An 18,783-nucleotide genomic window follows, 5' to 3' on the forward strand; every position below is an offset into this window, starting at 1 on the left:
TCTGCAGATCCTGTGTATCTACTGCTAGATGGTCACTTTATGGGGTAATATTGGTCTGTGTATAGGGCGATTTATTCTGCAAAAGTATGGATATAATATTGTTGAGTCTAATAGCTGTGTATCAAAAATTGCACACTTCCCCCCAAAAAATTGTGCAAGGCTAAATAATTGCGCACAACAAGAAACTAATGTATTCACCTGGTGATGTAGCCCTGCACCAGTAGGTGCAAATTTTTTATTTTTGTGCACATGATAAATAAGAAGCATATCCTAGAATATGCAAATATTTAGGTGAATACACAAAACAGATTATAAAAAAAAAATTGCAACCAATAATTATTCACACATTGAGTACTGGTTCATATATACCACTAAAACCAAAAAATTTGAGCAGCCAACACTCATTCACTAAAAAACTGTCGCAAAGCCCTTGATAAATGTCTCTTTTTGTTTATTTGCTATGGGACCATGGTCTGGTGGTATTTGTTGGTCTTGACATACTATTTTTTTTTTAATAACAGTATGGGGGTATTATTCAAGCACTGTGTGGCGGCCATGGTGGTATTTTGTAATGGTGGTATTTTGTCCCCCTTGTATACTGTTATTATTGTGTAATGTTGGTCTCAGTTTACAGGATTTGGTCAGTAGCAGTACAGGTAATATGAACAGTATGGTGATATTTGTCACTTGTATAGTAGAGATGAGCGAGTAGTGAAATATTCGAATAGGCACCGATATTTGAATATTCGAATAAGCACCGATATTCGACTATTCGATCGAGTATTCAATACCATTATAGTCTATAGGAAAAAAATTTGCGGCACTTAGAAATCAAAATTCGACCACTTGGAGGTCACCAAGTCGCCCATGAAACCTCCCTAAACGATGCCAACACCTCCAAATGACACTGGGACATTAGGGGGAGCATTATTGGGTGCAATATAATGCCACTCTCTGCAGTTGATTTTATTTTGGATGCTAATATCTTCCCCACTTTATCCCCACTGGACTACTGATGTGCCTTCTTTTTACCCAAAAGTTTTTCATAATCTTGCAACATGTGTTCCCACAGCTCTTGTCTCAGGTTCCTTAATATGTCCCTATTCCTTAACTGCTGTTTTTGTTTATTACTGACCTCATATTTTTTATTTCATTTAATAATCTTGTCTTGTTTGCCTCCCTTTCTTTTTTCATATTATGCCCTAGTTTTATAAAGGTGCCTCTAATAAATGCTTTATGGGCATTCCATACTGTATTAACATTTATTTTACAGTGTGTATTAACCCCTTAAAGGACAACTCCGGCGGGACTCCCCCCCCAAAAAAAAACACAGACACACACAGACACCATACTCACCATCCCTCCGGTGACGATCGCCACTCCATTCGCCCGCCGTCCGCCTCACCGTCACCTGCGTCCGCCGCCCAGCGATGTCTCTTGCTTCCGGGTCCATGAGAGAGAAAAGGCTGCCAGTGCGCTTGCGTATCGGCAGCCTTTTCATTGGCTGGAGCGCATCACATGGCTTCCAGCAAGCTCAGCCAATCAGGGCTGAGCAAGCTTGAAGCCATGTGATGCGCTCCAGCCAATGAAAAGGCTGCTGGTGCGCATGTGCACCAGCAGCCTTTTCTCTCCCATTCACTCTCAATGAAGACGCCGAAGAGGAAGAAGACCCGGACCGCCCCCCAGCTCTGACATCACCCGTCACCAGATGCCGCCCGGGAGAAGAGGACCGTGACGACCGCAATAGGTAATGTATACATTCTTTAACTTCCGGGGAGGGGGGTCGGGAGTCGGAAAGTGGGGGAAGGGGGCCAGACCGGGTATTTAACCACATTACAAAGTTATATAACTTGGTAATGTGTGTTAAATAAGCCAAAAAAAAATTTCGCCGGAGTTGTCCTTTAAGGACAGAGCCAATTTACATTTTTGCGTTTTCGTTTTTTCCTCCTTGTGTTTAAAAGGCCATAGCACTTGCATTTTTCCACCTAGAAACCCGCATGAGCCCTTATTTTTTGCGTCACTAATTGTACTTTGCAATGACAGGCTGAAATTTTGCATAAAGTACACTGCGAAACCAGAAAAAAATTCAAAGTGTGGTGAAATTGAAAAAAAAAACACAATTTGTTTATTTGCGGGAAATGTGTTTTTACGCCATTCGCCCTGGGGTAAAACTGACTTGTTATGCATGTTCCTCAAGTCGTTACGATTAAAACGATATGTAACATGTATAACTTATATTGTATCTGATGGCCTGTAAAAAATTCAAACCATTGTCAACAAATATACGTCACTTAAAATTGCTCCATTCCCAGGCTTATAGCGCTTTTATCCTTTGGTCTATGGGGCTGTGTGATGTGTCATTTTTTGCGCCATGATGTGTTCTTTCTATCGGTACCTTGATTGCGCATATACGACTTTTTGAGCGCTTTTTATTACATTTTTTCTGGATTTGATGCGACCAAAAATGCGCAATTTTGCACTTTGGGATTTTTTGGCGCTGACGCCGTTTACCATGCGAGATCAGGTATGTAATTAATTAATAGTTCAGGCGATTACGCACGCGGCGATAGCAAACATGTTTATTTATTTATTTATTTGTTTACTTTTATTAATAACCTGGGAAAAGGGGGGCGATTCAGACTTTTATTAGGGGAGGGGGCTTTTTACTATTAACAACACTTTTTTTTTTACTTTTACACTTATACAAGAAGCCCCCCTGGGGGACTTCTAGTATAAGTGCACTGATCTCTCATAGAGATCTCTGCAGCATAGATATGCTGCAGAGATCCATGAGATAGGCACTCGTTTACTTCCAGCTACTGCAGCCAAAAGTAAACGAGTACCGAACCGGGGACGGCGCCATCTTGGAGCGGTCCCCGGCCAGCTTCAGAAACGGAGATCGCTCCTCCGGGATGTTATGACGATCTCCTCACTAGACACCAGGGATGACGCTGCGTTCGGTAATCGGATGCAGCTGTCAACTTTGACAGCTGCATCTGATTACTGTATTACCGTGCACGGCGATCGGACCATGCCCGCTAATACCTGTGGTCTCGGGCTACAAGCGGCACCCGGGACCTCCGCGGTTCAGAGCGCGGCCGCCGCGGGGCCCCACTCTGAACGCCCCTAACAGCATCAGGGCGTAAATATACGCCCTATGTCGTTAAGGGGTTAATCTCAAAATATTCTTTTAAATCCCTTTCTAAACCCTTTCTAAAATTTTATATGTCTCTGTATTCTGCAAAAGTGAATTATTTACCCTCCATATGAATGTCGGATCTGCACTGGACATCTCCGAGAGGGACAATATCGCTGGCGCGTTATCTGACCACATAATTTGCGCTATCTCAGCTGTTTTAGTCTTCCATAACAGTTCTCTATCTATTAGGAACATATCTATCCTAGAATAGCTATTGTGTCTAGATAAAGAGAGACGTGCAGCGCCCTCCACACATCATATAAATCATTGGCGTGCAAAATTTCACCCAATAATTTAAAATTTTTCCTATTTATTGCCGTTGCTCCACACATAACAAGATAACCTTTCCTCTGCTTAAGAATAACTCTCATTAACTCTTTCATAAACTTATTTCGTCCCTTATTTGGGGCATACACCACTACTATCGTGTATGTCGCATTATTGATTAAACAAAAAATAGCGTACATATGGAATAAAAACAAATCAGGAAAGATAACTAACCCCAGAGAAATCGCGAACCGTTTTAAAGAGTACTACACGGATCTATATAACTTGGAGGGTACGCGGTCCGAAGTTAAACCTAGACAGCAAGACATTAATTATTTTCTAAATAATCTATCACTACCCATATTATCTACACCAGAGCTAGGGGAATTGAATGTCCCTATAACTGAGGATGAGATAGCAGCTGCTATATCATCCTTGGCAGCAGCTAAATCACCCGGCCCAGATGGGCTAACTAATGAGTACTACAAGAATTTTAGCCCCATATTATTGCCGGTATTAAAGAGGTTTTACCAACAAGCCATAGAAAAGGGTGAGCTCCCAGCAGAAAATCAAGAAGCATACATAGTGACCCTGTCAAAGCCAGGTAAGACACCAAATGAACCCCAAAATTTTCGCCCGATCTTCCTTTTGAATGGAGATGTTAAAATCTACGCTAAAATCATAGCAGCTAGGCTGGTGCCATTGGTAGCTAAACTGATAACTAACGATCAAACAGGATTTATAAAGGGAAGATTTCCTGCAGACAACACACGTAGAATATTAAATATTGTCCACTATCTAGAGAATAGAGGAGTGTCTGCGGTATTGGCGGCTTTGGATGCCGAGAAGGCGTTCGACCGAGTTAATTGGTCGTACGCCTTCTCGGCACTAGAGAGGATGGGGTTTGGGGGAGCGATAATGACTGCTATTCGGGCTTTGTATTCATCCCCATCAGCAAAGGTTTTGGTTAACGGGGTATTATCTGACCCTATATACATCAAGAACGGGGTCAGACAAGGGTGCCCTCTCTCCCCGCTGATATTTATATTGGCCATAGAGCCCTTGGCTCAGACAATTAGGGAGAGTGGTGATGTCCTCGAAATAGAGATTGGTGACCGCAACCACGTCATCTCTCTTTATGCCGACGACATCATCCTCTCTCTGACTTCTCCAAGGAGATCCCTTCAGGAAGTCTTTAAAATTATTTCTAAGTTCAGTTTGCTTTCCTTTTACAAACTTAATTGAAATAAAACTCAGGTGCTGCCTATGAATTTAAGAGCATCAGAGATACAGGCCTTGGGGGAAGAATTCCACATGGACTGGCAACTAAAGGGCATAAAATATCTGGGCACCACTATAACACCCTCCATATCTAAGATCTATTTGGCGAATTATGACCCTTTCCTCAGATCCATTCAGGAGGAATTAACCACAATGAGTAAAACCGAAATTTCCTGGTTAGGACGGGTAGCAGCTTTTAAAATGAGTACCCTGCCTAAGTTATTGTATTTATATAGAGTATTACCAATATCTGTCCCCAGAACCTTCTTTGATAAGATCAAATATCTTCTGTCCAGATACATATGTCGGAGCAGGAAACCTAGAATTTAATATAGGTTGTTAACTAAGGACAAATCAGCTGGAGGCCTTAAGGTGCCAGATTTATATAGATACTATAGAGCAATACTAATCGCCTCATTATCAGCATGGTGGGAGAATAAAATAGAAATCCCATGGGTATCCATAGAATATACACTAATGGGGAAAAATTATCTAAAAGCGATTATGTATGGTCCATTATGGGGGATGCCAATCCCAAAGGAAGCAACACCGATATCGTGAGCATGCCTTAGAAGGTGGTACTAATTTGTAGGTGAGGGTAGAGAGGAGTCTAATAATATAGCAATGAAAGCACCTGTTGAGATCCTAAACTGGGGCATGGATAACATCGAAATTAGAGGATGGAAAAAAATAGGAATTAGTACACTTAAACAGCTATATATAGGGAATAGAATGATGGGGTTTTCAGAGTTACAGCATACCTACAACATGAGTAACAAAGAAATATTCCAATTTTTGAGGATAAGTCATTTCCTGGGGGAAAAAAATGTTAAATATTAGACCATGCAGGGGATCACTGTTTAAATATTTTAATATGGAAAAGAGAACATTAAAAATCCTCTATAATGAGATGGATGCATGTACAACTTTTGAAAAAATTAAACCATTAGACATGGGAAAAAGATCTAAGTGTAACTATATCAGAGGGGGAATGGAAAACCACCTTAAGGAACACACATACTGTAAGACACTTACATGCGTAGCTCACTTAGAAACAGCTATTAAAATAATATTTAGATGGTACCAAACTCCGACATACCTAAATAAAATATCACAAACCAACACTGATAGATGCTGGAGAGGATGTGGGCAGGAGGGTACTATAGCCCATGTTTTTTTGGTCTTGTCCGCTTATAGAGAAATATTGGGGAAATATATGGACCCTAATCAGAAAAATTATGCCAGAGGTGGAAATTCCCCAAATTAGGGTTACTGATGATAGGGATTGATCAGCTACCTATACAATATCGCAGGAAAATATGTCTAATATTAACTGTTGCCAAAAACCTACTAGCAAAAAAAATGGAGAAGTACAGCTCGCCCCAGGGAAGTTATAACAGTTATACAACATGCTTATAAATGTGAAAACATTATTGCCACCGAAAGAGGTCAGATAATGCAATTTACAAGGAAATGGCAGATATGGGAAGCGATAAGTGAAGATTTGACTGGTTAATGATAGAAGAGGAATTGGATGGAAATAGAGAGGACCTGTAAAGAAGGAGAGAGGATAAAGGATAGATTGCTAAAATAAATTGCTTAATCCCCTAGCACACCTATTGTGCCCCTAGAACAGGGCAATTGTATGTTTGTTTGTAATAATAGTAAGTAGGAAATGGGAGTAGGCACAAGTTAGAGTAAATAATTAAATATGTAATGATTAATCGCGGATGGCGCTTATTTGTTTGTGCTTGTCTTAAAGACACTTTATAATGTAGATTTATGTATTTTCGAAATATGAATAAAGAATAAATAAAAAATAAATAAAAACCGCCAACTGCGATGGGAGGGCTTTCGAATGTTTGCTGCATATTCTCCTCACTACTCAATTGAATTTGAATCTTTCGAATACCGCACTATTCGATCGAATACCTACTCGATCGAATCGTATTCGCTCATCTCTAGTGTATAGTAATGTTATTTAGCAGCTGTATGATTTTTATATAGAGGTATACGGTATCACACAAAGGAAATCTGGTTTAACACTATTTGGTTTAGAACTAATCTCACTATAACATTGTACAGAATTGCCTTCAATGTATATGTAAACTTGACCTCTATATACCACAAAATAATGTTCAAGGATGTACATACATACTTTACATTCAATTATTTAGTACATAGTTTAAAACTTTGCAGGTTATGTGTACATACCCTCCCTGTAGGATTTATTGGTCTCAATCTAATTTGATGTGTCATGATGGACAAGAAAATAAAGGTTACTGAAAAAGAGTTGCCTACCATGAAAACCAATCAGACTCCAGTTCAAATTTTTATTGGTTCTTTGTTAAATGAAAGCAGCTATTCCATATGTTTCCACTTTCCTTGGCACTAGTTTTTATAGTGGATACATTTGATCCACTTTGAACTTGTGTATGCTGGCATGTAATGTCGAAAGATCAGAACTAATGTCCTCTGGACCACATTTATTGATCCAATAATGATATGAAAATAATAGTCCAAACTATAATCTACTGTGTATAAAAAAAAACAACCAAAAAACAAGCAAGAAAAATGTTTATGTTTATATATACACTACCGTTCAAAAGTTTGGGGTCACATTGAAATGTCCTTATTTTTGAAGGAAAAGCACTGTACTTTTCAATGAAGATAACTTTAAATTAGTCCTAACTTTAAACAAATACACTCTATACATTGCTAATGTGGTAAATGACTATTCTAGCTGCAAATGTCTGGTTTTTGGTGCAATATCTACATAGGTGTATAGAGGCCCATTTCCAGCAACTATCACTCCAGTGTTCTAATTATACAATGTGTTTGCTCATTGGCTCAGAAGGCTAATTGATGATTAGAAAACCCTTGAGCAATCATATTCACACATCTGAAAACAGTCTAGCTCGTTACAGAAGCAACAAAACTGACCTTCCTTTAAGCAGATTGTGTTTCTGGAGCATCACATTTATGGGGTCAACTAGACACTTTTTAGGCCAGAAAAAGAGAACTTTCATCTGAAACTCGACAGTCTATTCTTGAAATTGAAGATTTCCTACAATGGTGTGTACTACTCCCTTCAGAGGACAGCACAAACAGGCTCTAACCAGAGTGAAAAAAGAAGTGGGAGGCCGCGTTGCACAACTAAGCAAGAAGATAAGCACATTAGAGTCTCTAGTTTAAGAAACAGACGCCTTACAGTTCCCCAACTGGCATCTTCATTAAATAGTACCCGCAAAACACCAGTGTCAACATCTACAGTGAAGAGGCGGCTGCGGCATTTTGGCCTTCAGGGCAGAGTGGCAAAGAAAAAGCCATATCTGAGACTGGCCAATAAAAGAAAAAGATTAAGATGGGCATAAGAACACAGACAAGTTTGAGGTGTTTGGATCACAAAGAAGAAGGTTTGTGAGACGCAGAACAAATGAAAAGATGCTGGAAGAATGCCTGACGGCATCTGTTAAGCATGGTGGAGGTAATGTGATGGTCTGGGGTTGCTTTGGTGCTGGTAAGGTGGGAGATTTGTACAGGGTAAAAGGGATTCTGAATAAGGAAGGCTATCATTCAATTTTGCAATGCCATGCCATACTGCCATACCCAGTGGACAGCGCTTGATTGGAGCCAATTTCATCCTACAACAGGACAATGACCCTAAACACACCTCCAAATTGTGCAAGAACTATTTACAGCAGAAGCAGGCAGCTGGTATTCTATCGGTAATGGATTGGCCAGCGCAGTCACCACATATGAACCCCATTGAGCTGTTGTGGGAGCAGCTTGACCGTATGGTACGCCAGAAGTGCCCATCCAACCAATCCAACTTGTGTTAGCTGCTTCTAGAAGCGTGGGGTGCAATTTCTCCAGCTTACCTCAACAGATTAATAGCTAGAATGCCAAAGGTGTGCAATGCTGTAATTGCTGTAAAAGGTGGATTCTTTGACGAAAGCAAAGTTTGATGTAAAAACAATGTTATTTCAAATACAAATCATTATTTCTAACCTTGTCAATGTCTTGACTCTCAAATAGTCCAATAGAGAAATCCACTGCGCTCACCGAATCAGCGAAGTAGATGCTTTATTTCAGGAAGATAATTACAACATGTGCAGGTGCGTTCCACAGAAGGAACAACGAACGTTTCGCGCCTGCGCGCTTCAACTGGCTCACATAATCTACGTAGCCCTGGCGCAGCTAAATACCTCAGCCGCGTCACCAAGCAAGGTAAACATATTAACTCCATATGTACCGGACGCACTGTGAGGCAATTACCTGCGTCTCACACACTACATTACAAACCAGTACAACAATGAATCAATATTAAAACCTATAATACAAAAAACATCTAGAACATACAGTTACAACAGGGCCAGAAAAGAAAACAAGTTACGTGGACTCATTAAGTAATACAGGTATGATACCTAAAAACAATGTGATTAATCTTACTAACATTGAATTATCTAATGACTGTATGTCGGTCTTGTCTAAAGCGTTAAATTTTTGTATTGCAGAGAACTTTGATTCTCTGAACTCAGTTTGAAATAGACCTGTTTAGAGCAATAAGAAAGATTAATCTTTGTAAAAAATTTTCGAAGAAACCGCCAGCTGTCCCCATAAGGCAAATAGGGGAAATACCAGCAGTGATTGGTCCCCTCGGCTTCAATGTCACGACGTCCCTTCTGGATGATGTGGCCCGAGGTGCTCAATTATTGATGGAATTGACTGAGGAATCCGTTGCTACTAGGGATGCCCCCATGGAAGTGGGAGAGTTTACAGGGGGCAATAAGTCTACTTTTTGCCCCCCTTTGCAACCAGGAGGTGCGTTAGATCTTTTTTCTACCTTAGTTCGCAATGAGGTCAAAGCATTACTCTATCCGCCGTGTACTGACAACCTCTCGGTAGGTGAGAGACGAGCCCTTGATTGGCTCTCCTCCCACCCCGATTTGGTTGTCAGAAAAGCGGATAAAGGAGGAAACACAGTAGTTATGAGTCAGACTTACTATATAGAAGAAGCTTCGCGACTTCTTAATGATTTATCTGTGTATCAGCCCCTCAAAGAAGACCCTACACAAAAGTATATGAGCCAATTACAATCTCTACTGAGAAGGTTTGTAGAGTCAGGAGTGATCTCTACGCGCTGTGGTGAGAGATTGTTTTACGCCCACCCTCGTAAACCATCTTGGTATTTCTTACCGAAGATTTATAAGTCATCGAGCCGACCCCCTGGTCGGCCGATCGTTGTGGGGATCGGCTCGGTGACTGAGGGTTTGTCCAAGTATATTGATTGGTTGTTACGTCCTCTTTTGGTTGATATTCCTGCTTACCTTAAAGATACAGGCGATTTTTTGCAGGCTCTGCAGGGCATTACGTGGCAGGAGGGTTTCAGTCTGGCCTCCGTGGATGTCGAGGGCCTGTACACCCGCATCCTGCGGGATGCAGGTGTGCAGGCTGTCTGTGAGATCCTCGGTGGTATAGAGAAACCGGCCCCCTTTGTAGATTTTGTTAGTGAGGCATTGGATTTTATCCTCTCTCACAATGCATTTCGCTTTCAGGATAAATGGTTTAAACAAATCTCTGGAGTCGCCATGGGGACTCCAGTGGCTTGTTCACTGGCAAACCTCTTTTTGGCTGTTTTCGAGAAGAGATTTGTCTTCTCAGAAATGAACCAATTTTTGAAATACATTGTCACATATTTGCGTTTTATGGACGATGTGTTTATTGTGTGGTCAGGGTCCAAGGAACAATTCACAGCGTTTGTTGACTATTTCAATAAAGACATAAAAATGAATATGGCTTTCACAGCAGTGTTTGGTGGAGACTCTCTGGATTTTCTTGACGTGAGGGTCCAGGTGGTGGATGGTCAGATAGTTACTTCTGGATTTCGTAAACCTACAGCCACGAATGTGCTTCTTCACTTTGACAGCTTCCACCCCCCTCACGTCAAGAGATCCATTCCATATAGTCAGTTTTTAAGACTGCGCCGCTTAAATAGCACAGATGAGGGCTTTTTACATCAGGCTCAGGAACTCAGTGACAGATTAGAATTAGATTAGATTAGAGGTTACCCCCGGAACACCATTAACATAGCAAAAAACAGAGCCCTATGTAGCTCTAGGGAACATATGCTGCGGTCAAAGAAAAAGAGAAGAGGTGACAGGAGATTTGTCTTCTCATTTAGATACACAGAAATGAACAACATCATCCAAAATGCTATACGAAAACATTGGCACTTAGTGGAAGGAGACGAAGATGTCAGGGAAATTGCATTGAGAAAACCATTGTTCTCCTATAGACGGACCCGTACCATTAGAGATGCACTTACTAAACCGAGAAAGAGAGTTCTAAAAAACTATTGTAACTGGTTAGATAATGCTGCCCCCAAGGGAAATTATAGATGCGGTATCTGTTCTTTTTGTAGCTTCTTGCAGGAGGGTAAGGAGGTGACCATAGGAGGCATGAGATGGCAAATTAGACAACTTATTACCTGTAGATCCTCGTTTGTAGTGTATGCCATCTTGTGCCCCTGTGGCCACTTCTATATAGGGAAGACAATTCGCCAGCTGTTTGTTAGGTTTAGAGAGCATTGTAATTCCATCCACACAGGTATAGGCTCATCACTCTTAATAGATCATATTATTAATAAACACAATGGTGACAGAAATGTCCTTAAATTCCTAGGTTTGGAAACAGTGAAGCCCCCCAGAGATGGTGGAGATCGCCACCAAAAACTATTGAAGAGAGAATCCTGGTGGATAATGAAAACAAGAGCAATGGAGGCCTTAGGTCTAAACGATAAAAATGATATGAATATTTTCACGTAACTGTATGTTCTAGATGTTTTTTGTATTATAGGTTTTAATATTGATTCATTGTTGTACTGGTTTGTAATGTAGTGTGTGAGACGCAGGTAATTGCCTCACAGTGCGTCCGGTACATATGGAGTTAATATGTTTACCTTGCTTGGTGACGCGGCTGAGGTATTTAGCTGCACCAGGGCTATGACGTAGATTATGTGAGCCAGTTGAAGCGCGCAGGCGCGAAACGTTCGTTGCTCCTTCTGTGGAACGCACCTGCACATGTTGTAATTATCTTCCTGAAATAAAGCATCTACTTCGCTGATTCGGTGAGTGCAGTGGATTTCTCTATTGGACTATTTGATTATCACTGCATCTTGTGAGAGAGAGAGAGAGAGAGAGAGAGAGAGAGAGAGAGACAGAGAACAAGCTGTTTAGACAATAACAAAAGGTTAGTGTTCAAGTGGTTAAATTGCAGTGACAGCCCAATCCTTGATTTTTCAGTCAGTCTGCATGAGTGAAAGGAGGCAGTTACTTGATTTTAAAGGGGTGTTCCACTGAAACATAACTTTTAATACGTTGTTGCTCACAATTCCTCTCATAGTTATTATAATCTATTCAGTTTCCTTCCCCCAGTTCTGAGCTGCTGCTTTCGGCTGAAAACACAAAAATCTGTGTGTGAGCTTTTCTCTCTGTCTCCCCCTCCTCCCCCTCCCTTCTGAGACAGGTGATGTAAACAAATCTCTGCCTACTGACTAGCCTTATCTGCAACATTGTAGCTTCTTTGTAATGCCAAGGAGTTCATTAGCATTAATCCTCCCAGCATTACAAAGAAGCTACAAAGTTGCAGATACAGCCTGCCATGTTTACATCATCTGTCTCAGAAGGGAGAGGGGAGAAGGGGGCGACAGAAAGGCTCACACACAGATTTTGTCTTTTCAGCAGAAAGTGGCAGCTCAGAACTGGGGGAAGGAGACAGACTAGATAATAACAAGTATGAAATTAATTGTAAGTCTGACCATGGGCAGCAACCTATTATTTGTAGAAGAAAAGCCAGCAAACTTGGGATGAAATCCAAACTCTTGTTCGTTATTATGGCTTCACATGCAACATAGACTCAACATGGTAAACTGTCGTGTTTCGATCATCACGTGATCTTACTCATATTATTGACTAGGAGTAAGATCACATGATGATCAAAAGGCATCACTCTACCGATGTCTATCTCAAGTCTGTGTTGCATGTAAAGCCCTAATAAAAAAAAACTAGAATTTGGATTTCATCCCAAGATTGCTGGCTTCTCAATAGTTGTTAGAGTGAAATACCCCTTTAACTCTTTCATTTGCTCCTACTGTACAACAAAAACAATGTAAAAGAGTAAAATATGATGTTTACCTTCCTCATCTGCTTAGCATTAAGTGCTTCCCCTTTCCATTTTTTAGAACAATAAGAGAGCATGTCGACTTCTGCATTCACACTCAAGTTTCCTGAACACAGATAAACAAGAACAGTAAGATTTCCCTCTATACACATTTCACCTACATTCATGCAAAGACAAATTGGATACTTACTCTTATTTTTAGAATGCCCTTGGCATGAAATGCTACACCTGAAATTAAAGAGACAAATTATTTCATAGGCTCGAGAAACAGAAACATGTGGAAATTGCCCAGATGCAGGATGGAATAACATACCACAATAAAATGAAGGCTTTGAAGTGCTGCCACATCATGAACAGCACGGCCACAACTAGAAGAAGCCACCGGCGTACTTGACTCCACATCTTATATATAACCTCATGAATTGAAGGCATCCTTGAATTTTCATCAGGGGTCTCTAGAATAAAAAAATCCAATGTAATCTCTGCTCTGGGTACAGACAATACTCTCATTTCTATTCAGAGCACAGCAGAAGAAAATACAGGGCACATCTGACCACACTGACTTATTTCCTTTTATTGGGGAATATTTAATCATGCGTGTGATAGTTCTTAATTTCTTAGTAACACTACCCATTATAATACTAACATGGCCATCATACAGTAAACTACTTTCCTTCTTTTGTGTTCAAAAGGGGTATTAGCATCTCAATTAACATAGTTAAACTTGTAGGGAATGACAAGTTTGACATTTTTTGCAAATACATTCATTTAGCAAACTTGCCACATTCCTTCCTTCCCATTGTTGACAGCTTGTTGACTAGGTTTTCGAGCATTACCCGGCTCTAAAAGCAATGCTTGGATATAAAACACACACACATATAAACACACTCTGTTTTTTCTTCTTAAATAAACCCTTCCCTGAAAATAAGCCCTAGCTTGATTTTGCAGAGTTTGGAGTAAGCTTAAAGCGAATGTACCATTAGGTACATTTGCTTAAACATGACCCGCGGATAGATCGGCACGGGAGCAGGAAAGCCGGTGCCGCAGTCCATTTTTGTGTACATTTTTTGCGCCGTTCTTTCCACAGGTACTGGGCCGAGGCACTGGAGGCGGGCCAGGCCGCCCCCAGTGGGAGGAATCCCCCGCCCCCCTATGACGCGGTTCAGTTAGAATCAATGGAGTCGCGTCATAGAGGAGTGGGGGATTCCTCCCACTGACCACGGACATCCGCCTCCAGTGCTTCAGCTCCGGCCTGGTACCAATGGATAGAATGGCGCGTACACAGGAACCAGGCAGCTGTTCAAAAAAAGGACCGCGGCACCGGCTTCCCTGCGCCCACGACGATCTATCTGTGGGTCATGTTAAAGCGAATGTACCTTTAAAAAATAAGCCCTAGTCACAGTCATCACCTCCCAAATTAGGCTTCATTACATGACAGAGAATAGGCATATCGTAGCTCCCAACCATCCTGCACAAGTGTCCCACTACCTACCACCACAGCATGGCAAAATCCTCTGACCTGCTTCTAACTCCTGCTTCAGAGTTTTGCCTCCTGCCGCCCAAGTCTGCAGATTCAGACCAAATCTGCAAAGAAATTCTCTAATCCCTAAAGCCCCTATTACACAGGGTGATTTGGGGAACAAGCGTGGTGCTTGCCGACAGTGAGCAAAGAGGAGCAGGAGAGAGGCGGGGGTGAATGGGGTGGCGGGGTGGCGAGCTGCAGATGGGGGGGCTGTCTGGGTGATAGTCAGATCATCTGGGAAGCCCATAGGAGACAGAGGCGGTCTGCTACTGCAGCTTCTATTACATGGAGCAATGCCAGCCGATCATTGACAGATGTTGGCGTTTCAGCCTGTTGAAAGACATTGCATGTCAGCTGATCGTTGTCTTCTATTACATAAAACGATTATTGACCGTAATAGTCGTATCGGACGAATATGGCCGATAATCGCTTCGTGTAATAGCACGAAGATGTCAGCAGAGATGTCAGCAGAGAGCACTGTGTCAGACTGAAAATAGTGGGATTTTTGGAAACAGAGTAAAGAAACCCCTCACCCTAAACTGGACAATATTACCCTTAGTGACTTTCTTAAAAGCATTTATGGCTGGTCACTAAGAGGTTAAAGTGAAAACACTCAACTGCCACATTACATTAATACAGAGATATTCTCCCCTACAAGACATTTCTTGTGGAGATAAACCTTGCAGGTTTTCATTGGACATGGTTTGTCTTAGTTTGCTTCCACAGCACATGTGGGCGTTCTTACATCAGAGTATGGAAGTGTCAGTGTATACTTTTATGTAGGTGGGTGGCCCAATAAAGTTTATCACAGCTGTCAAAGTATGTTTGGACTTTTAAGTCTGTGTGTCACCGACAAAGTTATTCAGAAATAAATTAGTTCTGCAACTATAACAAGTAAAATATTGTGGAGACACATGCGAAATATACAAATGTATACAGTACACGAACAAATGTAGATTTCACTATTTTGGTGTAGAGGCTATTTAAAACTGAAAGAAGTCAAATCACATAATCCTTTAGAAACATTAACAGAAGGCAGTTTACGACTACATGAAAACACACCACATTGCCTGACTCACACGTCATGATGGAAAATGCTGAATCAAGTCCCGAGAACAGTATCTAACCACAAAATAACATCTTACCGAGCTATTGTACCTCGCTGCTAAGTTAAGGAAATGACATTTTTTTGTATTGAACATAATGTAAGAAATGGTTGTGACAGTTTCCTCTCCATCCATACATGCACATGACCACTTTTAAATGCATGATAATCTTTGGTGTTAGGACATATCATCAATTATATCTATTTTTTTATTTATGAATCAACTCCACATGAAACTTTATGAGCTTTAAACTAAGCTCGGGGGGCGGAGTTGGATTTATCATGTGCCCCTGGCGTACGCCACGAAGAAGGGACAGATTCGCCCGTTTTCCGTTGTGTACGCCAGCCGTATCCCCCCTGCTCTCCTGGTGGACGGGGTTGGGGAGTGGCCTCCTCCTGTGCTTGATTTACCAAGGTTTATCCAGACATAAACCAGGAAAAAATCTACACCAGTTTCAGAGCAGGTGTAAATTGTTGCGCAATGCCTGCGCCAGTTGCATGGACTCTGGTTTTCGAAAGTTAATGAAGTTAATGATTTTCCACAAGTTCTTGCAGATGCCTAAAGTGTATTTATTGTGCAACACAAAATCTACAGACCATCTTAATTGTCAAAACCCAACGCTTTGGGGTATCACATACCTTTGTCAAGGGGTCTGTATGGTAAATGCACAAGGATATCCTGGAGTGTCCAGATGGAAGGGATCTGGTGATGGTGGCAGACTGTGTGACATTTGGCTGGCGACTTGGGTCGCAGCGTGTGACCACACACCATGATCCAAGTCGCTAGTCAAAAGCCAAACAGTCTGCCACCAGCACCAGATTCCTTTCATCTGGACACTACAGGATATCTATCTACCATACAAACCCCTTGACAAACGTGTGTGATACCCTGAAACGTCGCGTTTTGACAGTTAAGATGGTCTGTGGATTTCGTGTTACACAATAAATACATTTTAATCATTAACTTCATTTATATAGCAATTGGGTGACAAAACTTATCTGCATGAATTACAATTCCCACCCAACTACCCCAGTGAGCGCGACCCGTTTCCCATTTACTATGACAGAATCATTACTTACAAACAGCATGGAGTACTAGAATATGAATTTTTGTGGAAAAAATATATGTCCCCAGAAATTCATATGGGCATTTATGAAGGATGGTGTTCCCCTATTAAAGATAAAAAAGACATTTCTTTATGGGGTATGCTACTAGTCGCCCACAACAGGCAGCCCTGATGACCCCATCTCATTCTGATGACAGTACATTTTCCACATCCTTGTTTGATAATAGTGCAGCAGCTTTAAGGAGCACAACCCTTTGCAGGGTCTTACCATGCTTTAAATGGGAACAAGACCTACCTAAAACAGGCCGTCTTCAGGGGCTCCAAGCAGCCTTATATGATCCTTACGCCCTTCAGTACGAACCTATGATGCATTATCACTCCTTGCAACAATTCTGACATGTACACAAGACACTACAAACATTATACATGAAATGAACATTGCATCATGATGTTTTACAATGCAAATTTATATCATAGTGCAAAGAACAACATTCTCATAGTAGTACATGCAAACCTGAAAAACTATAACATGCAAATATCCGCAAGGTAATAATACATACCTTATATACTGTAGCCTAATTCAAAAAGCATTTTGGTCACTGGCCAGATCATGATTTGATACTGATCACAGGGAATCAAAATGGTTTTCATGACTGGCAAATTTCCCTTTTTCCCTAAGGCTGCATTCACACGTTCAGTGTTTTTCCCGGTCCGTGATTGTGGTCCGGCAGCTACCTCCAAGATCCGTGCAAAACAGTCAGTTTTTCATATGTTTTGCATCCGTTTTGTATCCGTGTCCGTTTTTTCCATGGATCTGTGTTAAAGCATTCTAAATTACATTGATTACATCACATCCGTGTACATCCATGAAAAACACGGATCTCATTGATTTCTATGGGGAATCCTTTCCGTGTATCCGTTCCGAGTAATGACATGTCCTATTTTTTAACGGAACGGATCACAGATCCGTGAAATCACGGAACATCTGAATAGCCCAATAGAAAGCAATGGGCTGTAAAATTGTCTGTGAGCATGGACAACTTCCCGGAACGTGTGAATGCAGCCTTAGGAAAATCAGGGCAGCCATAGGGTAGATGGCACCCGTGGAATAGGAGGCAATGACCAGCCGACATCGTTCATGTTGAACATGTTGAAAGACAAACGACTTATATAGCAGCGATCTGGTGCCGCCTCTCTGTGTAATAGGAGGGGCGGCAGCAGACCGTCGCTATATCCTATGGGCTGCCCGGACGATAAGCTATCACCCGAGTAGCCACCCCGCAGCTTCCCCCCGCCCTCCCCAGACTTACCCGCTCGCTGCAGCCGCATGGAATAGCGACAGCAGCGATTAGGGAATGAGGAGCAATGCTCCTCAGAGTCGGGCCGTGGAGTACGGCCTTTAATTGAAACACATATATTTTATTCTGATCCTTGTATATGAAAGTGCATAGTGCAAAAAATTATATTTTGAGATAGATAGTTTTTGTTGACTTACTTAAGTTATTTTGGTTTGGTGGGTTGTTCACAACCGCAGAGTGACTGAATAATACCACCATACTGTGGTGGTAAATCTTTCACTTGTCTAATCCTCACCCTAAAGCATTTTAGAGATCAATGAATTACATGTGACTTATCAAATGTCTGTATCTCTGTGAGAAAAATGTGTCATATAAACTAAGCCTCAGATACAAATTGAAGATAATGGGTAGTGGTTTTGGAGGGGAATTTAAGCAAATTTGCATGTGAAATATGCAGTGAAATCCATGTGAAATTCCATTGCCTGCACAAGCCACACACACAGAGACACAGTAAATAGCCAAAGGAAGGTCTGACAAAGGGTATCGGCATTTCTTACTGTATGTATGTAAGGGCAGAGAAGAGATACACATACAACAATTCTCCAGATTGCTAGGACTGATGCTGGGTTTACACTGAGCGATAATTCGCCCGATCGTACGATTAACAATATCGAAAGAACTGTTTTGTTTTAGAACAATCAGCGTTTAGACGGAATGATATATCGTACGGAAAAATCGTTTTGCGATCACTTAAGTCTATCTCGCACATAGGTAAAATCGGTGAACGACTGTTTACGCGGAACAATCTGCAATTTTTTGCAAACGACGAACGACGATTTTAAAACATGTTGTAAGATCAAAAT

At 41.3% G+C, this 18,783-nt stretch overlaps 1 protein-coding gene across 2 annotated transcripts in view; it reads right to left on the reverse strand.

The window, feature by feature from the left end:
- Positions 1 to 18,783, reverse strand: part of OTULINL (OTU deubiquitinase with linear linkage specificity like) — an 86,123-nt gene that overhangs the window by 20,604 nt on the left and 46,736 nt on the right. The window contains exons 1-4 of one of the 2 annotated variants that reach the window (XM_069960255.1): positions 16,918 to 16,977; positions 13,242 to 13,383; positions 13,119 to 13,156; positions 12,943 to 13,034 (exon numbers count right to left, since the gene is read on the reverse strand). In XM_069960255.1, the coding sequence (XP_069816356.1) occupies positions 12,943 to 13,034; positions 13,119 to 13,156; positions 13,242 to 13,360 (249 nt within the window). In that variant the 5' untranslated portion in view covers positions 13,361 to 13,383; positions 16,918 to 16,977. Of the gene's footprint in view, positions 1 to 12,942; positions 13,035 to 13,118; positions 13,157 to 13,241; positions 13,384 to 16,917; positions 16,978 to 18,783 lie in introns of those variants that run through there. The other variant, XM_069960254.1, reaches the window with a different exon arrangement.

Source organism: Dendropsophus ebraccatus, chromosome 2, assembly GCF_027789765.1.
Source record: "Dendropsophus ebraccatus isolate aDenEbr1 chromosome 2, aDenEbr1.pat, whole genome shotgun sequence".
Lineage (NCBI taxonomy): Eukaryota > Metazoa > Chordata > Amphibia > Anura > Hylidae > Dendropsophus > Dendropsophus ebraccatus.